The 22,944-nt window shown below is 35.5% G+C and overlaps 1 protein-coding gene across 4 annotated transcripts in view; it reads left to right on the top strand.

The window, feature by feature from the left end:
- The window catches only part of NUP153 (nucleoporin 153kDa), a 71,355-nt gene that overhangs the window by 37,455 nt on the left and 10,956 nt on the right, over positions 1 to 22,944 (top strand). For 3 of the 4 annotated variants that reach the window (XM_014545185.1, XM_005873037.2, XM_014545184.1), the window contains 8 exons: positions 430 to 479; positions 782 to 908; positions 9,463 to 9,597; positions 10,222 to 10,320; positions 11,329 to 11,416; positions 15,138 to 15,260; positions 17,979 to 18,596; positions 21,517 to 21,711. In XM_014545185.1, the coding sequence (XP_014400671.1) occupies positions 430 to 479; positions 782 to 908; positions 9,463 to 9,597; positions 10,222 to 10,320; positions 11,329 to 11,416; positions 15,138 to 15,260; positions 17,979 to 18,596; positions 21,517 to 21,711 (1,435 nt within the window). The remainder of the gene's footprint in view (positions 1 to 429; positions 480 to 781; positions 909 to 9,462; positions 9,598 to 10,221; positions 10,321 to 11,328; positions 11,417 to 15,137; positions 15,261 to 17,978; positions 18,597 to 21,516; positions 21,712 to 22,944) is intronic. The other variant, XM_005873038.2, reaches the window with a different exon arrangement.

The raw sequence follows: 22,944 nt of genomic DNA, 5'->3' as shown, positions 1-22,944 counted from the left end.
GTTGTGGTTGGTGAGTATATTAACTTTGTATAGTACCATTTTGTTTAAAGTACATTTGTACTCGGTGACATTTTATGTGCATATATAATCACACTAATGCTTAGTTACAATTCAGAAGGCTGGCTCTAAGTTGAAAATTTTGGGATTCATTAACTAAACAACCTCAAATTCCTGATTTAAAATACTAAAATTCACAGATAGGATGGCATTAAGAAAATTATGGGGATAGGGGTGAGGCTAGGGATGGTGGAGGGATTGACCAAAAAAGAGAACACTGACTGGGACAACAGTGTTGTGATTGCGGGTGGCAGGGGTGGTGGAGGTTGAAGAGGGTATGGAGAGAGAAAATAAAAGAGCATGATGGAAAAAAATAAAATAAAAAGAAATTTAAATATGCCAGCGTTTAAATATGGTTTCACTTTTTTCTAGACTGGATATGAAAAAAGTATGACACCAGGACAAAATAGAGAACAAGAAAGGTAATGTTATCTTTATAGCAAAACTTCTTTGTATGTAAATTTTTAGTTCTGTATGTGATTTTTATGTGCCTTTTGGAAAATTAAGACAGGTTAAAAATAGAAACTTTATGCACAAAGTATTCGTCAGCTTTTAAAAATAAAATTCAGCTGTACATTTATTATTTGTTAGCAGTTCTAATTTTTGGGTTATTCGATTAGTTACCAAGTTATGGACCTGCGTAATATATCATTTGTTTTGATTTTCTTTTTTTTTTCTTTCTTTTTTTCTTTTTTTTTTTTTTTTTTTTTTTTTTTTTGCTTAGTGGTTTTTCTTACCCAAATTTCAGTATGTCTGCAGCCAATGGTGTATCTTCTGGAGTAGGTGGTGGAGGAGGCAAGATGAGACGAGAAAGAACACGTTTTGTGGCAACTAAACCTGCAGAGGGGGAGGTAGGGTTATATACTTAATACTCTTGATGTTTATTGAAAGCTTTGTGCATTGTGGTGGTGAGAGGAGATCTGGAGGGGTGGGGTTTAAGGAAACTCAACACAAAAATAACCTGTCATTGGAACAGTTCCTTCAAAGTGTGTGTGTGTGTGTGTGTGTGTGTGTGTGTGTGTGTGTGTGTTTAATACTAGTAGACTTTTTAAACCACCTTCACTGTGACAACACAGAAAACCTAACATAGTACTAAAAATTTCATGAGTGTCATTAAAAAGCCTTAATTCTTTTAAAAAAAAATATGTTTTCATTGATTTTTAGAGAGAGGAAGGGAGGGGAATAGATAGAAACATCAATGAGAAAGAGAGACATCAATCGGCTGCCTCCTGCACGCCCCCTATTGGGGATTGAGTGGACAACCTGGGCATGTACCCTGACTGGCAATCAACCAGAGACCTCTTGGTTCACGGGCCGACACTCAACCACTGAGCTACACCAGCCAGGCAAAAAGCCATAATTCTTTTAGTAAAAGAATTACAATTGAAATTATTTGACTCTTAGAATATTCTATATATATAAAAGGCTAATATGCAAAGTGTCCCCTCGGGAGTTCAATTGCTCGCTATGACGTGCACTGACCACCAGGGGGCAGCGTGGAACGAAGGGAGGCCCATCCGGCAGCTGGAAGGCACTGATCAGCCCTGATCGCCAGCCAGGCCTAGGGACCCTACCTGTGCACGAATTTTGTGCAAGGGGCTCGGCCCTTGCAACCCCAACTTTATCTGGAAGGTCGTCTGGAAGGACATCGGTCTAATTAGCATATTATGCTTTTATTATTATAGGTTAGGTTTTGCCAGTTTTTGAAACTTATATAAATGGCCCTAACCGGTTTTGCTCAGTGGATAGAGCATCGGTCTGTGGACTGAAGGGTCCCAGGTTCGATTCCGGTCAAGGGCATGTACCTTGGTTGTGGGCACAGCCCCAGTAGGGGGTGTGCAGGAGGCAGCTGATCGATGTTTCTCTCTCATAGATGTTTCTAACTCTCTATCCCTCTCCCTTCCTCTCTGTAAAAAATCAATAAAATATATTTTTTAAAAAAAGGTTATTTTAAAAAAAAAGAAACATATAAATAGATTAATATGGTTTGTATTCATCTCACTTGCCTTTTTCATATTATTTGTGAACTTTATCAGTGTTGTGAAAGGTAACTCTAGGTTATTTAATTTCACTATAGTATATGTTTATCCAGTGTGAATATTTACCAGAATTCATTCTGCAGGATACATTTGTGTTGATTCCTAAGACATGCTAAGGGGAATATTTATGCACTTCTCCCTTGGCACACCTGCAGTATTTGCTTTAGGCTGTTTTTCTAGGAATGGAATTGTTGGATTATAAGGGATGATACACATCTTCAAATATCTTAGATGTTGCCTCATTGCTCTTCAAAGTAGTTTTATAATTTAACATTCTACATGACAGTAGGTAGATCTGCTTTTTCTTTACCCTTATTAGCACTTGATTTTGTTGATTTAAAAATTTTTACCAATGTGATGGCTGTGAAGTGGCATGCCATTGGTGTTTTAGTCTGCATTTTGTTGTTTACTAGAGGAGGAGAGATACCTTTTTGTGAATTTCTTGGCCATTTGGATTTTCTCTTTATTTTTTTTTTTTCTGTTGGGTTATTTCTTTTATTAGGAAGAGTTCCTTATATATTCTGAACATAAAAGTTTAAAAAAGAGGGACTGATTGAAGATTGATTAAATTTTTTTTTTCTATAGGTTGCTCTATTTGTTTTCTACTTGCTTTGAGTTGAATGCAGGTCTCATTTCAGTCTTTTTTTTTTAAATATATTTTATTGATTTTTTTACAGAGAGGAAGGGTGAGGAATAGAGAGTTAGAAACATCGATGAGAGAGAAACATCGATCAGCTGCCTCCTGCATACCCCCTACTGGGGATGTGCCCTCAACCAAGGTACATGCCCTTGACTGGAATCGAACCTGGGACCCTTCAGTCCACAGGCCGTCGCTCTATCCACTGAGCCAAACCGCTTAGGGCAGTCTTTTTATGAATGAATTTCAGCCTAGCTGGATCATTTAAGTTTTGATACATAGTGCTTTCATTTGTCATTTGTTTTTATTTTTACTTATTTTTTATTTTATCTAATTTTATTATTTGTTAGGTTCTTAAGTCATATTTATTAATATAATCTTGTTTTCTTTCCTACCTCAGGAAGTTTATTACTTTTTTTAAATTTTATTAAGTCATTTGTTTTTTAATTAAAATTTCATTTGTGACTTTCTCATTGATTCATGACTTTTTCAGGAGTATATATTTAGGTTTTTAAACATGCGATATTCTCTAACAGTTTCTGTTGACTGTGAAATCATGCTTTGATTGAAATTGTTGTATGTACTATAGTATTAATTTTCTTGATGTCTATTGCAAAGCCTGGGAAATCTTTTTCATTTTTTCCTTATCTCCCCTTTTCCTTTTTAGTAGTTTTGTACTTGCGCCTCTCTCCAGAGGTACAGCTCACCAGAATCATGACCTTTTTGACAGTTTGGACTTTCTGCCATATATAATCTGTTTTGTGATATCTGTGCCAGGGGCCTTGGTTCAGTTACTGGTGTTGGGGCTCTGTTTTTTCCCTTAGAGTCTACTTGTTGCTCTGCTGGAGTGTTGTAGAGGGAGGGAATGTATTAATGTATTCTACTATTTAAAGAAAAGGCCATGCCCTGGCTGGTTTGGCTCAGTGGATAGAGCATCAGCCTGTGGACTGAAGGGTCCCAGGTTCGATTCTGGTCAAGGGCATGTACCTTGGTTGTGGGCACATCCCCAGCAGCGGGTGTGCAGGAGGCAGCTAATCGATGTTTCTCTCTCATCGATGTTTCTAACTCTCTATCCTTCTCCCTTCCTCTCTGTAAAAAATAAATAAAATATATTTAAAAAAAAAAAGAAAGAAAAAGCCGTAAATGCCATTAATTATATAGTGTATAAAATGTAGTATTTTCTTAGCAAACCAGTTTTCTTTTGTCATTAAAGCACTTAATTACATTTAAGAAATGGGATGTCTTACCTTATATCCATAAGGAAATTAATATCTGATTAATATAGCATGAATTTGTTTTTTAGGCAGGTTTTTATATTTCTCAGTAAAATTTGTGGCCTTAGCTTTTAAAAGTTTCTTCCTGAATGAGAACAATTATTAGTTTGGTTTGTTGTTTATCAAATGACAGATTTGTGAATTTTGCTTATTTCCCTTCAGTGTGAACTTCTAAAGATATCGTTCCTAAGATATTCAGCCGAAATCTCAGGTTGATACTTGCAGTTTAATTTAGTTGTGTTGTAGGTTTATGTTTAGTGTGACTTTGCTGTATTGAGACATTTTGGGGGAGTTAAAATTAATTTCTTTACTTTAGCCCTTACTACCTGATATATTAACTGTTAGAAACTTTATGAAAATCTAACTCCCCAGACCTCTTTATCACCTTCTCCCTGATCTGGGCTGCCTCTCTTCATTCCGGCCAACTGCCAACTGCCAATTTCACATCCCAGGATGCCTCACCCAACTCCTCTTGCCCTGAGCTCTGTTCCACATTGGAGTTACAGTCTCCACATTTCTGAGGAGAGAGGTACTAATGGTGGCTTCCTCAAATTTTCTGCGTATCCTGTGTATGTGTGTGTTTTTAATAGATAAGTAAAAATTGCATTTGGGGACATTTAATTGCTTGATATTGTCATGTCAGATACAGTTGTGCCCCTTACTGGTATGAATGACTTTGATCAAATTAACTTCTTGTGCATCAGCTTCTTTCGCTTTAAAATAGGGATAAGAAGAAGAAATATATTTGGCTTGTGTCTATAGGATGTCTGCCATTTCATAGCTGTATATTAGGCCATATATCTCCGTGCCTCAGTTTCCGCATCTACAATAATAGGCCTCTACCTCACATGAGGTAACCTATGTAAAGGTATTATAAAGATAATGCATACATGTGTGTGTGTATCCTATATAATCCTATATAATAAAGAGCTAATATGCTAATTATACCAAACAGCAGAATGACCTTCTGGATGACTGTCTGGATGACCTTCCGGACAAAGTGGGGTTGTGAGGGCCAGCTGAGACTCTGAGGCCCGATGCACGAAATTTGTGCAAGGGTGGGGTCCCGCCGGCCAGCCCGCCCCCTGGTTGAACTCCCGGTCGAACTCCCAGTTGAGGGGACAATTTGCATATTAGCCTTTTATTATATAGGATAGTAAGTCAGATTTGATGATGGTTGTGTTTAACTTGAGGCATCTCTATGCATCCAGTTATAATTTTTGACTTTCTCCCAGATTTGTGGAAACTACTTCTGATCAATCAAGTCAAAATTTTGGTGACTACAAATCAAATTTAAAATTGGTTCAAGGTCACCCTGGCTGGTATGGTTCAGTTGGTTGGGCATCCTCCCATGCACTGAAAGATTGCTGCTTGGATTCCCAGTCAAGGGCACATGCCAGGTTATGGGCTCAATCCTCTGCAGGAGGCAGCCGATTCATGTTCTGCTCTCCCATTGATGTTTCTCCCTCTCTCTCTCTAAAAAGCAGTTTTAAAAATCTTCAAAATAAATAAAGTAAAATTGGTTCAAGGTCAGTAATATAAAGAACTAGTAAGTATGTGGCTTAATGAGTTGACAGGAGATTTAAGTTACTCAGTTGATGTGTCCAGGTGTTGTAAAGGGTCTAAAGCAGTGGTTCTCAACCTTCCTAATGCTGCAACCCTTTAATACAGTTCCTCATGTTGTGGTGACTCCCAATTTCATTGTTACAAATTGAACATAATTAAAGCATAGTGATTAATCACAAAAACAACATGTAATTATATATGTGTTTTCCGATGGTCTTAGGCAACCCCTGTGAAAGGGTCATTCGACCCCCAAAGGGGTCGCGACCCACAGGTTGAGAACCGCTGGAAAGGGAAGAAAATAAGGCTGAGGTTGGCGATGGGAAGAAACATCCCTACAGAAATCCGTAAATGAGTCTTTTGTTTCCTTTCGTCCCCTCCTCCACAGTTGATTATAAATTTCAAACAGAAGAATGTCCAAAGAATTGTGCAATGAACACATTCTTAGCACTTAGGTTCTAATATTTTCTTTAACAAATAAATATTCATCTTATTTTTGGGATGTATTTCAAAGTAAGTTTAAGACTTAAATCAGTATACTTCTAAATACTTCAGCATACATTGCAGGAACTAAAATATTGCTTTTTAATTTAGCAAGAGTTTACATGTAGTAAAATGTAAAATTGTTAGGTGTGTACCATTTAATAATTTGACAAATGTTTACATCTGTGTAACCCAAACCCCTGTCGAAGTAGGTGTTGAACATTTCCAGTCCTCCAGAAAGTTTACTCATGCTCCTTCCCAGATAATACTCGCTGCCTCCTACCCCTGGAGCAATCACTATTCTCATTTTTTCCACTATATGTTGGTTTTCCTTGTTCTAAAACTTCACATCAATACAGTTACTCAGTGTGTGTTTATTTTTGTCTGACTGTTACGAATAAGCTGATGTGAACATTTTTATACCTTTTTTGTAGACATGTTTATTTTTCTTAGGGTAGATACTTAGAAGTGGAGGTGGGAGTAACATTTTATATTCCTACCAACAGTGTGTGGGCATTTCTGTTACTGTGCATCCTTACCAGTAGTTGATTGTCATTTTTCAAACTGTAGCCATTCTGCTTTGTGTATGGTGTGGTATATCATTGTAATTTGAATTTGCATTTCCCTGATGACTCATGTTGTATTCTTGTTTATGCCCTTATTGGACATTAGTATTATTGTCCTTTCTGAGGTCTCGGTTTAGATCTTTTGCCCTTTTAAAATTGGGTTGTCTTATTGAGTTGTAGGAACTCTTTATGAATTCTGAAACCAAATACTTTGAATGATACATATCTTACAAGAATTCTGAATTTGTTAAATTTCCCCCCATTGTTTATACTGTTCTTTGTACCCAATGAACCTTTGCTTCTCCTTAGGCTTCAAAGAAATTCTCCTATGTTATCTCCTGGAAGATATTAATAGTTCTTATATGAATTTTTTTTTAAATTTATTTTTTAAAAAAATCTTTATTTTTATCCCCCCCCAGACCTTCACCTCCCTATTGTCTGTGTCCAGTGGGTTATGCATATATGCATACAAGTTCTTTGGTTGATTTGTCCCACCCATCCACCCTCCCCCGCCTTCCGTCTATTCAATATTTCTATGTCTCTGGATCTATTTTGTTCAACAGTTTGTTTTGTTCATTAGATTCCACATATGAGTGCGATCATGTGATACTTGTCTTTCTCTGATTGGCTTATTTCGCTTAGCATAATATTCTCCAGGTCTCTCCATGCTGTCTCAAAGGGTAAGAGATCCCTATTTTTTACTACTGCATTCCATGGTGTAGATATACCAAAGGTTTTTTATCCACTCGTCTACTGATGGGGGCTTGGGCCATTTCCAGATCTTAGCTATTAAAAATTGCACTGCTATGAACATAGGGGCGCATACATTTTTTTTTCTGATTGCTGTTTCTGGTTTCTTAGGATATATTCCTAGAAATGGGTTCACTGGGTCAAATGGCAGTTCCATAATTAATTTTTTGAGGAGATGCCATACTGTTTTGCATAATGGCTGCAGCACTCTGCATTCCCACCAGCTAGTGTACTAGGGTTCCCTTTTCTCCACATCCCCCCCAGCACTTGTCATTTGTTGATTTGTTGATGGTAGCCATCCTGACGGGTATGAGATGGTACCTCATTGTTGTTTAGATTTGCATCTCAGATGATTAGTGACTTTGAGCATTTTTTCGTGTCTCTTGGCCATCTATCTATATGTCTGCCCCCTTTGGAGAAGTGTTAAGTTTTATGAGTTCCTTATATATTTTGGATAATAACCCTTTATGAGATGTATCATTTCCAAATATGTTCTCCTATGCAGTGGGCTTCCTTTTCATTTTGTTGATGGTTTCTTTTGCTGTGCAGAAGCTGTTTATTTTGATGTACTCCCACTTGTTTATTTTTGCCTTAGTTTTTCTTGTTCTTTTCGAAAGCTGCCTTCTTTTGGGTTAATTGAATGTTAGAATTCCAATTTAATTACTTGTTGGCTTTTTATCTCTGTCTCTTTATGTTACTTGTGGTTCCTCTTGGGATTATGATATATGTTCTTCTTACATTCCACTTTGTGTTAATTTTGTACCACATTCTGTGAAAATTTAAGAATCTTGCAACTTTATAGTTTGATTTACCACCCCTCTTCCTTGGCATTTTATTGCTGTAATTGTTATTTGTATTACATTTAGATAAATAGTCTAGAAATCTATCATATATAATTTTTGCCTTACACAGTTAAAGAAATTAAGAGAAAAAATGCGGATTTTAAAAAAATGTTTGCTCCCTTGTTTTCCATTTCTTCCAGAAATCTGAGTTTCCATTTAGTATCATTTCCATTCATCCTGAAGAACCTGTAGAGCAGATTTTATGGCAACAGATTCTCTTGGTTTTCTTTTCCCTAAAAGGGTCATTATTTTCCTTTTTTGGGTGGTAGGGCTTGACTTTTTTTACTGAGTTGTGATTTATGTATACTGAACCTCATCTATTTGAAGTATTCAGGTTGTTTTAGTTGGCAGTGAACTCCCTCCTCTGTGCTGGGCAACAGCTGAAACTCTTTAGTCTTAGTTGGCTACTTGATGTCTGGTCTGCCTTACAGACATTTAGTTTACAGTTCTGCCAGAGAATTGGACAGTTTATATGCTGACTTGGGGAACCCTTCTGTGGTTCTTCAATACTGTATCTCCCTTCATTTTCTAACTGCTGTGGTCACCTCTCTGTCCTCTGATTTCTCAGCCAACACCTTTGCAGTTTTCTTTCTGAATTTCAACTATCCATTGGCACCAACTCATAAAGAAAACAAAAGAAGCTCACTCAGTGCTCTTCTTCCAAGTGTCTTATCCCCTCCGGTTTCTGCTTGTTTGTGGTTGCTCTCCAGTGTTTTTAGATAGCTGTTTTTTATTTGTCCAAAGTTTATAATTGTTATCTGTCAGAGCATTGGTGAGATATGAACTACTCCACCATTAGCAGAAGGGGAATTCTTTTTTGTCTGTTGTAAATGTGAGTCATTTGAGACTTGGGGTGGCCTTTGCTATATTGGGATAAAAACCAAGGCAGTTCACCAAAGTTATTAGTACTGACATTTATTAAATGCTTGCTTTACATGCCAGAACAATGTATAACTTTGTGTTTCATGTTAATATCACAAGTATGGTATATTATTTTTTCCTAATTATGACCATTTAGGAAATTGGTATTGAGGGCAGTTAGGTTCACAGAGTCACATGGCTGGCTTGTGGCAGGGATTCAAGTCTTGTTTAGTTTATTTGATTTAAGAGCTCACATTGTTAACATTGTGTGGTGCTACCTTCTTTTTATTCTAAAGTTGCCTGTAATTATATAAATTCTACCTGAAAACAACAGATAAAAGAATGACATGAAAGATGAACTATATAATTTTAAAACATACTGTGTTTTAGGAAATGGAGGTACCAGTATTACCGAATATCTCTCTACCCATCACCAGTTCTTCACTGCCTACCTTCAATTTTAGTTCCTCGGTGATTACAACTTCTCTATCACCAATTAGTCCTGCACAGTCATTAACAAATAAGGTATAAAACCATTGTACAAATAGAGATGATTTTTTATTTTTCTTACTGTTTATTTTAAAAAATCTAGTATCAGTTTAAAGTTGTAATTAATTTTCACTATAGAAATCAGTAACTCAGAGTAAGAAGATGAAAATGATGTCTTGCTTTTTAAAAAAAGTGTACATTATAATGGGATTTGTTATAATGGGAGTGTTCTTCAATTCTTATACAATGCATTAAAGAGATATTGTTCCCAATGTTTGCAATTAAGATACTTTGTGTATAAGAATAGATTTATGTTTTTTATTTTTCAAGTAGGATTAATGTCTTTAATCTGTTCCTGAAATTTTTATGCTTTTGTTTTGGCTTTTAATTTTTCTGAACATAGCTTATGAATGTTATTTTTCTTTAGACAAATATCCATGTCTAAAATAGTGTATACTCCTCTTCTAACAGGAAGCCAAATTTTATAGCAGTTACTTTTAAGTATTTTTCAGAAGTTAAAAAGTGTTTGTTTTTAATCTAAAGGGGGCATTTGGCTTCTTTGGAATAAGTAACTTGCTTAAGGTCTGTCTTATTGTCAGTTTCTTTTCCTAAAAAGCTCTTTATGTATTTTTTTTTTTTTTTAATGATTCGGAAAACCAGGTACAAATGACCTCTCCAAACAACACAAACAGTCCTATGTTTAGATTTTCATCTCCAATTGTAAAATCTACAGAGGCAGATGTACTACCTCCATCATCTGTAAGTAGCAACCAAGGAATATTTCATATTTATTGATTTCAAAGGCATGCTGTATTTTTATCAAATCTAAGATGCCATCAGTGGTAAGAAATAACCATTATTTTTCTTCCAAGTTAAAAACAATTACAACAGAAAGCTTGAATGAGTGAACACGTGTATTTTTCACTGTGTGCATATACACATACACACATAAGCATGTGCGTTTTCTCATGTACCATTTGAAAGTTAAGATGCAGACTTCTTAATTACCTTAATACTTTACATGTATCCCCTAAGTAAAAGAACATTTCTTTGCATATTCACAGTACAGTTATGCCCACAAAATTTAACGTCGTATAATAATAACAGTTCATTTTCAGATTCCCCCATCGGCTCCAGATTGTCCTCTTATTGTTGCTTTGTTTTCTCTTGGCCCTAGATACAATTAAGATTAGGGACTAATCAATTAAATCATAGTGCATTTAGTTAATGTTCCTTGAATTGTCTTTAACCTAGATAAGTTTTGGATTTTTGTTTCATAAGATATATTTGTGTTTTTTTTGTAATAGAAATCAGTATTTTGGGTAAGAATAATAAGTTCAGCATTTAAGTTGCCCCACTCTTATTTGGCACGTGTATTATTTTGACCTGTTGCTCTCTGTTTTTTACTCTGTCCTTGTTTTCTGTCAATTGGATGTTCCAGATCATTTGTAGTTCCCCTGCTGCGTGCCTGAAATCTGTCTGTTGTCCAGAAAGTTTCAAACTTTTTATTAGAAAATGACATTTAGAGACCCAGATTTGGGCATTAGGAACACATTATTTATATACTGCTTTGAAAGAAAAATTGCCTTAGAGATTAAAAATGCTGCTGTTAAACTGTGACCCTCAATTTATTACAAGAAGCATTCAAATTTTAAAGATGATAAAATATGATAAACTGTGAATCTTAGAATAAGTGAAATTCAACATTTTTTTCACTTGGAATTTAAAGAAGCTCTATATTTGAAAGGATAACTTTTTTATTTGCAGATTGGATTTACATTTAGTGTGCCTGTTGCAAAAACAGTAGAACTTTCTGGCTCTAGTACTGTTTTAGAACCAATTACAAGTAGTGCAGGTAAGTAAAAATGTTTCATAAATTTTAACATAAAAATAGTTGCATGCATTAAATTAATATTTCAAAAAATTTTCTCCTTTGGCAGTTCTTATAAGTCATTGGTTCTCAACCTTCCTAATGCTGCGACCCTTTAATACAGTTCCTCATGATGTGGTGATCCCCAATTTCATTGTTGCAAATTGAACATAATTAAAGCATAGTGATTAATCACAAAAACAATATGTAATTATATATGTGTTTTCCGATGGTCTTAGGTGACCCCTGTGAAAGGGTCGTTCGACCCCAGGTTGAGAACTGCTGTTATAAGTGCTTTCATTGGAATGAAATTTGGTCTGAAAAGCAAACGAGCAATCAACCATTAAAAAAAATATCCTCACTGGAGGATATGTTTTTATTGATTTTAGAGTGGAATAGGGGGAAGGGAGAAAGAGAGAGAGAGAGAGAAACATTGATGTGGAGAGAAACATCGGTCGGCTGCCTCCCATATAGATCCCTGCTGGGGATTGAAACCTTTTGGTGTATGGGACAATGCTCCAACCAACTGAGCTACTGGCCAGGGTTAATACCAGCCTTTTGACATGTTTTTTAGTAATTATTCTCAGAGATACTTAGCTCCCTAAATGTAAATGTTAACAGTTTAATTGTGTGGGGGATAGTCACAATAGCAAATTTATCTATTGTCTCTTTTCAGTCAAATTAAGTATATTAATGAAGTCATATAAGAAATTCAGTAGATTACTTCTTTAGGTTTACTGTTCAGTTCACAGCATTTTTATGTATCAGGGTTATGCTGGCCTCTGCAAATAGTAATACATAATTTCTGAACTCAAGAAATGGGCATAGCCCTGGCCAGGTGGCTCAAGAGGTTGGCGTGTTATCCCACACACCAAAAGGTTCCAGGTTTGATTCCCAGTCAGGCACATACCTGGGTTGCAGTTCTATCCCCAGTCAGGGTATGTACGTATGGAAGGCAACCAATTGATGTTTCTTTCACACATGGATGATTCTCTCTCTGTCTCTTTCTCCCCCACCCCTCTTCCTCTATCTCTAAAAAAAAAAAAAAAAAAAAAAAAAAAAAAAAACCTCAAGTGAGGATTAAAAAAGAAAGAAATGGGCTTAATTGAAGGGAGATGATGAATAATCAGATGATTATTATTTTATTGGTTTATTTAAAAAATATTTATTTTTCAACTTCAGTTGACATACAGTATTATGTTAGTTTCTGGTATTTAGACATTTATATAACTTATGAAGGGGTCACCCCAATAAATCTAGTACCTATATGATCTCATATTTTGTTATTACAATATTACTGACTATAATCCCTTTGCTATACTTTACCTCCCTGTGACTATTTTATTTCCACCAATTTGTACATAATCCCCTTCCCTTTTTCACCCACCTTCCCTCCCCCCGCCCAGTTTGGTAACCATCAAAATGTTCTCTGTATCTCAGTTTGTTTCTGTTTTGTTGGTTTGATTTTCTGTTCATCCATTGATGGACATTAGGGTTGTTTCCACCTTTTGGCTATTGTAGACAGTGCTGCTGTGAATATGCATGTACATGTATTTGTTTGAACACTGGTTTCAATGTTTTGGGGTTGGGGTATATATCTAGGAATGGAATTGATGTGCCAATGGTCTTTTGAGGAAACCACAAAGTTGTTTTTCTCAGCAGATAGCTCATTTCACATTCCCACTAGCAGTGTATGAGGGTTCAAATTCTTTACATTTTTATGACACTTACTACTTTTTAAGGTTTTTTATAGCCATACATTTGCATTCCCATAGTGATTAATGGTGTTGACCCTCTTTGAGATGCTTGTTGGCTCTTTACATATGTTCCTGGGAGAAATGTCTAGTCAAGTCTTAACCATTTTAAAATTGGTTTGTTCCTGTTGCTGAGATGTAAGCATTTTTGTATAGTCTGGATACTGTATCCTTATTAGACATGAGTTATGAGTAATTTCTCCAATTCAATGGATTGTCTTTTCACATTTTTTTGATAATGTCCCTAGGTGCACAAAGGTTTTTAATTTTGGTGAAGTTAAAATTATTTTTCTGCTTGTACTTTTGGTGTCATTTAAGAATCCATTGCTAAATCTCTGGTCATGAAGGTATACCTCCTAGGTTTTCTTCTAAGAGTATTATGGTTTTCTTATATTTAGATCATTGATCCATTTTGAATTAAGTTTTATTTATAGTGTGAGATATATAGGTAGGCAGGATTTGTTTTGAAACTACTTTTTAACTGAACAACACTCAAGAAAAACCTGGTTATTTATATTTTGTTATAAAAAATTTCAAACATTCTCCAATGTTGAATGGTAGACTGATTCCCCATATACTCTTTTTTTAAAAAATATATTTTATTGATTTTTTTACAGAGAGGAAGGGAGAGGGATAGAGAGCTAGAAACATCGATGAGAGAGAAACATCGATCAGCTGCCTCCTGCACACCTCCCACTGGGTATGTGCCCGCAACCAAGGTACATGCCCTTGACCAGAATCGAACCTGGGACCTTCAGTCCGCAGGCTGATGCTCTCTCCACTGAGCTAAACCGGTTAGAGCTCCCCATATACTCTTTACCCAGCTTCACCCTTTCGATTTTATGGCCAATCTTGTTTGTCCCTCCTCCCCTCCCTCTTTACTACCTTTCCCTCTTAGACATACAAACACACCTATCAGGTTATTTGGAAACAGTTCCACACATATTTCATATATAAACAGAAACGCCCCCCTTAAAAATATAACCATAAAACTATTATCATATATAGATTTCTTAAGTAAAGGATATGTTCATTTTGGAAAATATAAAAAGTAAAAGCAATAAATAAAAGACACTCATCATTAGCAGCACAATTACTCTTTAGATGGAAACATTCAAAATCTTTTGCACTTTCTAACCTGTTTTTACCCATAACTATGCTTTCAAGAATGATTGTTTTGTGGCTGTGTAGCATTTCATGTCAACATTCTGTAATTTATGTAATCAGCCCCTAATTGAGCATTTATCTACCATCCAGGTTTTCATTGTTAACTGAAAGATAGTTTCAATCATAGGGTGAATTTCTAGAAATGAAATAACTGCCTTAGTTGAATATTTTTTAATCAATAGTGTAAATTGCTATGTAATTGATTACATATTTCATGAGGGGTAGCTGCTTGCCCCAGTTGCCATACCTTTTTTTTTTTTTTTTTAGTATTTTTATTGATTTCAGAGAGGAAGGGAGAGGGAAAGAGAGAGAGAAATATCAATGACGAGAGAGAATTGATTGGCTGCCGCCTGCATACCCTCACACTGGGAATAGAGACCGCAACCCGGGGAATGTACCCTGAATCAAACAAACCCTGACCTCCTGGTTCATAGGTTGACGCTCAACCACTGAACCACACCAGTCGAGCGCCATATCTTCTTCAGTGTTTCAACTTGGTTTTCTTGATTACCAGTGAATTACCAGTAATAATTATAGTTTATATTTTTTGCCCATTTGGAGGAGAGAGATGTATAGTGTGGGAAATAGTATTTTTACTTCCTTATAATGGCAGTTTAACCCTGTATTATTAAGTAATTTTTTCATTATCTTTGAATTTCACACTTTTAAAATGATATTTTAGAAGTTGATTCAAATTGTCTTTACAAAATCTTTTTAATGCATTTAACTTGAGTCCAGTGTTTTTTCTAGGTATAATATCTTTTATAATTAAAAAAATATTACAGCTCAAGATATCACTGCAATGAACAGTAGAAGCTGTAAGAAGCCAAATGAAGATTCTGAGGGCCTTTTTAGACCTGCAAAAACCCTGAAAGAAGGAAGTGTCCTAGATGTTCTGAAAAATCCTGGTAAGATAATGGCTGCCCTTGAGATAGTCTAAATTTTTAATTACAAACTCATGATCTTATTTTAATGTCATTTGTGGTATACTTTAGGCTTTAAGAGAATTATGGCTAATTTGTTAGGAGATTGACTTTTGAATATAGATGTAATCAAATGTTACTCTTTTAGGGGAAAGATCTTAGAAACTCTACTTATTTCTCTAGAATTCAAGGACTTTGTACTAAAATGAAATTTGTAAGAGGCAAGTATAAAAGGAGAAAATGAATTGCCTATTAATAGAGATAGGCCAATATTGAATGAAAGTAAATAAACAAACTTGATGATGATATACTTGGACATTTCTTTCTCACCAGTGTGTTGAAACCGCCATGTTCTCAGATGATTACTATATATATATACACATATATATATATACATCAAAGCCAACAAATGTACTGATTCTAACATATATAAAAGACAGTACTCATTTGAAACAAGATATGCAAGCTAGTATATAATAATTTGAAGGCAATGACTAGAAATCCTCAAAATAGGAATAAGTTTTTAGTTTGAAAATCAAAGAGTATAGTCACAAGTTCGATTGTGATGTGTACTGTAATAATATAAAGGTGTTTATAAGATAACCTAGTAGCTCAAAAAGAATTTAAACCCAGCAAAGATGTTCATGTATGATTGAGTAGAAATTTTAAAATAAAGCTGGCTTCTACAACAAGATTTAGAAGGATTAGTTTTTTTTAAATTAGCTCTCTCATTTTATAGTTGAGTATACTGCATACAGGAGTCTTAATAATTCAGATGATTTTACACAGTTATGGTAGAACTCCAAAATGCCTGTACTAGAGTTAACCAAATAGTTAGGTAAGCATCAAATTCTTATAGTTTATCTTCTTTAAGTTATACTTTGTATTCATAATGTCCACACCTTCTCCCCCCCTTTTTTAAAATATATTTTATTGATTTTTTTACAGAGAGGAAGGGAGAGGGATAGAGAGTTAGAAACATCGATGAGAGAGAAATTTCGATCAGCTGCCCCCTGCACACCCCCAACCGGGGATGTGCCAGCAACCTTGACTGGAATCGAATCCGGGACCTTTCAGTCCGCAGGTCGACGCTCTATCCACTGAGCCAAACCGGTTAGGGCCACACCTTCTCCCTTTTAACTTTTTTTTAATAGCAAGAATTTGGAGGAGATCATATGTTCTTTGGAAGGAGAAATTAGGAAAATTGGAAAAAGTGGGAGGAATAGAAATCTGTAATACTTTGGGGTGGTTACTGTTAAAATTTTGACAACCTTAGTGACTCAAGTTAATCATGAACAAAATGTTGACCACTGGGCGTAACTGAGATATGTGGGATTATTTTGCCATTATGTTAAAAATAGCCCTAGACTGAATTATTTCTTGGTAGCAATAGAAAATCTCTAACAACTTTCTATATCTTTTTCCCCCTCCCAATTTTCTTTTCCTTTGGTGCTGAAGGCAGAAGAAACAGGGTCACTGGGTTTGTTTGTATGAATAAAATAAAAATTAATTGGTTCAAAGGAAAGGATTGAAACGTCATTCCCACAAGTGAAGTGTAGTTTCAGTGAATCAATTTAATGACCACAGTTTTAGTGTAGTACAAAGAGTTAATCTTCCTATTATTCCTTCATGGTTCTACATGAATACCTTAGTTGTCTAAATATACCTTCAGAGGTTACAAAAAGGTATACTTACAATGTGATAGGCTCTGAGATTATATTGGAGAGATATTTGAAGCAATTTTGTTTGAATCAGTGTTTGGTAACTTTGCATAGGCCTGTATTTGAGTAGCATGGGCTTGTACTCCATTAGGATTGACTGGATTTTAATAAGTTTTGTATTTCTAGGTTTGGTACATCTCTGTTGGAATTTTATCATTTGTCATTGAATTGTTCATTTTTCTAAAGCTCTCTATGAGTTTAGTATCATTATAAAATAATTTTTACCACTCTGTGGTACTTTGGAGGGACATCTGCCCAGTGACCATATACCTACACAGCTCAGCTGGTTTTTACCGAAAGTAAAGGATACCACAGTAGTGGATTATGATGGGACAAAATTTGAAAATTAGATTTTAAAGTCATTGGGTATAGTCAGGGGAACACTCAAAAGGAGAGACAGGTGGGGGAAGAAGGCTACGAATGTAGGTCAGTGTTGCAGAAATGTAGAGTGTAGCAAGACACTCCATAAGACATTGATGACAATAGTATAGATCAATTAATTATTATAATTAAAGCCTTAAATTAGGTTTTTGTTGACTTATAATAAATAGAAATTCCCTAGAAGAGGAAGGTGATATATTATAAATAAAACATCTGTTGTAGAAGTTTAACTAGGTCTAAGTGTCCCTTATTATTTACTAGAGGCTTGATCGCACGAAATTCGTGCAAGAGTAGGCCTTCCTTCCCCCAGCTGCCAGCACCGATTTCCCTCTGGCACCCAGGACTTGGGCTTCCCTCATAGCTCCAGCTTCATCCGGAAGGTCATCCGGAAGGATGTCCGGTCTAATTAGCATACTATTCTTTTATTATTATAGATGCTATTAATTAATAGTGCTTAGGTGAAAATTACCTTAAGTAGTCCATTTTGGATTATAATAACTCAGCAATAAGGTAAATGTGTTCCAGTAATAATATTTCAGTTAATGTTTTGATTAGAAAACATTCCCTAACTTTTTTTTCTCCAATTCTCCCTACCCTATAGGTTTCACATCACCGAAGGCAGATTCTCTTGCTCCTATTTCTACCACCACAAGCCCGGTAGTTTATACAAGACCAGCAATAAGTAGCTTTTCTTCTAGTGGAATGGGGTTGGGGGAAAGTTTAAAAGCTGGATCATCATGGCAGTGTGATAGTTGTCTACTCCAGAACAAAGTTACAGACAGCAAGTGTATAGCCTGTCAAGCGACAAAATCACCACTAAGAGATACTGCTAAACAGACTGGAATTGGAACACCAAGTAAAAGTGTCAAACCAACTCTTTCTGCATCAGGGACAGGTTTTGGAGACAAATTTAAACCAGCAATAGGAACTTGGGATTGTGATACCTGTTTAGTGCGAAATAAGCCTGAAGCGATAAAATGTGTAGCTTGTGAAACACCGAAACCTGGAACTGGTGTTAAGCGTGTCCTTACATTGCCAGTGGCTTCAGAAAGTGCTGTCACCATGGCTGCTTCATCTTCCAGCTGCACTGTGACCACTGGTACCTTAGGATTTGCAGATAAATTCACAAAGCCCAAGAGGTCTTGGGAGTGTCCAGTATGCTGTGTTCCTAATAATCCAGAGGACAATAAATGTGTGTCCTGTATGTCTGAGAAACCAGGTACGTTAATGGCTGTTTGGAATAATTTTGCTCATTATGTTAGTAGAACATTTTAATTCTCTGTAAAACCACTAAGAACAACCTAGAATATTTTAAGTGTTTCAGGATGAGAATTTTCTCATACGTCTTAACTTTTTAAAGCTATATTGAGATTAAAATGACTTGCTTGGGGCTAGATATGTATGGTTTCTTAGGATAGGCTGTGAATGGCTACTTTGATCTTTGTATGCATTTTTATCATAAAATTTTTGTTCTTCAGGATCATTTCAAAGTTGACTGTTATAGATGCTGAAAGGTCTTAGAAGGGGGCAGTCTTTCTCAAACCTCTATACAGAATAAAATATTACTTAGTCTCTTTTTCTCTAAATAAAAGTGAGGATGGCTAGTGGTCATTTCCAGGGAAGACTTTATTAATGGGTGGACAATATTGCTTTATGAAAAGGCTGTCGCTGAATGTTAATGGCGATACCTGTACCTGTATGCTCTCTGCCAGAGTTTGCAATGGTAGTAAGTTACTGAATCATCAGTGAAAAAATTTTAACTTAGCTAGAAAAATGAAGTTAGGTTTGAGTTTTTTCTGTTTTTCTGTTTAAATTTTAAAGAGTTAATAAAGATTCACATCTGGAAATGACTCTTTGCTGTTTTTGTAATATTGTTATATAATTATTTGGTACAGATATATGGTGACATGAATACTAAATAAAACATGGGTATTTTGGGAATTATATGTGTAGTTTTGTGTCTGCAATGAAAAGCTCTTGAGTTATTAGCCTAAATCTCTGTCTGAACATAAGGGGTGAGCCATATATCTAATTCCTACTGGATGTCTCCGAGAATAAGATGTCAAAATCTTCATTCTGAATTACCTTTCTCTTCCCACCTGACACCCCTCCTTCCCTATTGGAGACAAATTTAAACCAGCAATTTGTTACAGGCAGGGAACTGAAATTCTGAGTTGATGGGAGAATATAATTTTGAGTCAGGCAGTGAATTGTTGCACATAAACAAAGGAAATTCATGTATTAAAGAATGCTGACTTCATCCTATAAATGAGCCATTATTTTAAGCAAAGGAGTGATGCAGTCAGATTTGTATTTTGATAAATCACTTGGTGGCTATTTGAAGGATAGACTTGAAGGTGACAAAATTTGGAGACCAAAGGACAGATTAGGGAGGTTGCATCAGTAATATAGGCAAAGATGATGGTAATGTGTACTAATGAAACCAAATAAGGATGGGAGGGATGTAGAATAATGTGTAGTTGAAGACATGATGATTTCAAGCTGTTGAAGTTGACTTTCAGATATATGTGAGGCCATTATACTGATAATGGACCCTCTGGCCTAAAAATACAGATTAGAGTCATTAGCCCATAGTTTTCTAATAAGTCATGGGAATATAGGTGATGGAAAGTGAGTGGAGTGAATAAAGAAGATGGTCTAAAAATAGGAGCTCTGCCAATTTAAGGAAGTGGCAGGAATAAAACTTTGGAAGTTAATTTTTTAAAGGAATAACCAGAGGAAAAACATGGCACTGGTTGCTTCTTGGAAGGATGGATTTAAGGGAATAAGTCTCAATACTAAAGCTATTATTCAAGCAAACAATGAGAATATCAGTAGAAGGGTTCAGAAAAGAGAATGAAAAAGATGTGAGAAATATGTAAGGGAGGAAAAGCCATCTAACCAAGTTAATTAGTTAGATAGTGGAACTACCAACTAAGGAAGAGACCACAGGAATGAAGCACAAATTGTAGATAAAGATCAGGAAACTTGTTGGTGATTAAAGTTATCAGAGTAGATGAGAACTTGTGAGCAGTGCAATGGACCAATGATGGAACCTCAGGGAGCAGTTTTATTGACATGATGGAAGAGAACATACCAGTAAGACATCAGATAACTGGGAGAAGTGATGACAATTGGAGAACATTTAGAGAAGTAGGGATACCAGAATGGATGGCTCACTCTTAACACAATACAGGGTGGGGCAAAAGTAGGATTACAGTTGTGAGTACACGAAATAGTTTATTCTTGTATTATTATTATTGTATTCTTTTTCATATTAACAGCTGTCAAGCTACTTTTGCCCCACCTTGTATTTCTTTATACACTGTGCTTTGCTGAGCCATCCTTGCTATGCAGCCTCCTCTCCCCATAGAATTTGCTAATTCTGCTTAAAGATTTAAATCTCACCTCTGAGGATCCTTCTCCTGCCCCTTAGTAATTTCTCCTTCCTTATACTCTTGCATTAAATCATTTATTACTTTCCTTCTTGGTGATGGTGCTACTATGCATTTGTTTTTACTTTTCCCTAAAGACTGTGAGCACCTTTAGAAGTTAAGCAACATTTTATTCATCTTTTATGTTCACAGAGCCCAAGTAAATTATAGTGTTTAATAAATGTCTGTTTAGGCTAGCTTATAACAGAGATGCCATGAACATATAATAGGTGGTGTCAAGTAGAATTGCAAAGTGAATGATAGAAGACTTCTATGCAAAAATGATCATTTCAAAGGCAGAGACCTGTGCTTTGAAATCTTGAATTTAATATGGTGTGGCTATATATTTTATCTATTACGATATTGTCTACAATTTTATGTCTTAATGCTGTACTGCTTGAAGAAATTGGACAAAGATTTTTAAGGAAAATTTAGTCCTAGGCTTTGATTTATAATCATGATCTTTTTTTTAAATCATGGCTATTCAAACTTGGGGTTAAGGGGTGCTTATCACTAAGCAAGGTGAGTATGAGCTATTCATTTATAAGATTGAATTTTTAACAATGTGTAGTGTTTATATTTCTGGCATTTTCTCTGTCTTAATAGGAAACACTAATAAAAATTGAACATTTAGACTTAGTGATGTCATTAAGATACTGAAATAATGTAAATGAGAATTTCCATGTGTTTCTGCATTGTTTTTAGGAAGTTCAGTACCTGCTTCAAGTAGCAGCACGGTTCCTATCTCTCTGTCTTCTGGAGGCTGCCTAGGATTAGACAAGTTCAAGAAACCCGAGGGAAGCTGGGATTGTGAAGTGTGCCTAGTGCAGAATAAAGCAGATTCCACCAAATGTGCAGCATGTGAAAGTGCCAGGCCAGGCACAAAATCTGAGTTTAAAGGTAAGGAGTTGATAAAGAGCTTCCTTGAATTGCCATTATAAAGTGAAATGTTTGCAAACAGCTTTAGTTTTAAATCTACTCATTCTCTACTTAATGTAAATGAGGTATTGCCCTGGACTTTTAGTTCATATCTGTCTCTGAATTAGTGTAAGGTTGAATTATTTGCTGGTCAGCAGTGAGGTATCTTTTCTGCAGCTGGGTAAATGATCTATATTTTATTATTGAGTCTGAGAGAGTTTTAGCTTTTTTAACTGTTAACAACCCTTTGGCATCTAGATAAATTTCCTGTCTTTTATTTTACTGGCAATTTATACCCCTGGAACCTTATTAGAAGCAATCCAGACTTGGGCTTTGATTGTCCCAGAAAAATAACTCTCTTAATATTTGTTATATAAATGTAAAGGAAGAACCTCTCAAAGTAATCTGAAGGCCAGATTTTTCAGGTCTTCATATTTCTGTATGAATTATTTCATACGAGACACTTCCTAGTCAAAATTTTGAGAAATGCTTTCAGATCACCTCTATTCAGTCCATTTTAGTTCCTTCTGTAGCTGATACCTCATGGCTTCTTTTCCATATTCTCGACTTGTAATACAGTAGTTGCCATACCTTTAAATATGTCCCTTTGAGGCAGAGGTGTGATAACTAATATGGTTTTTGGGACGTTTGTTTTTAGCTTTCTGTGTAATATCACTTAAGATATCTTAGAGACCATGTGGATAGCTATTTACTTTTGAGATTCTGATACAGTTTTTCAGTTATGATTCTTAGGGAAAGAAAATAGGGTGGGTAATCATTAAAGGTGGAAATCTGAAGATGAGGGCTTGCAAAGTGTGGCTGTCATTTATCTTTATTTACATATGGGTAAGCAGAGTAATGGATAAATATCTTAGACCCTTTAATATTTCCTTTTTGAGGCAGTCGGTCAAGCATTCCATTTCTAGTTTATTCATTGCAGGAAAGCATTATGAAATCAAGACTTTGATTTTGTCAATACAGTATTGTTTATCTTTTTAAATATTGTTTTCACTGATGTATTTCTGATTTTTTGATGCTAAATTTTTTTTAAATGCTTGAGTAAATAACACATTCACAAGACTTAAAAATCAAATTATGACGAGATTGACAGTGAAAAGTCTATCTCGTTCCCATTGGCTTATTTTTTTTTAAATTTTGTTTTATTGCTTAAAGTATTACAAAGAGTATTACATATGTCTCCTTTTATTTTTCCCC

Source organism: Myotis brandtii, unplaced genomic scaffold (assembly GCF_000412655.1).
Source record: "Myotis brandtii unplaced genomic scaffold, ASM41265v1 scaffold398, whole genome shotgun sequence".
In the NCBI taxonomy this organism is placed as follows: Eukaryota; Metazoa; Chordata; class Mammalia; order Chiroptera; family Vespertilionidae; genus Myotis; species Myotis brandtii.
The sequence above is the reverse complement of the archived record's forward strand: the minus strand, read 5'-3'. Positions and strand labels throughout refer to the sequence as shown.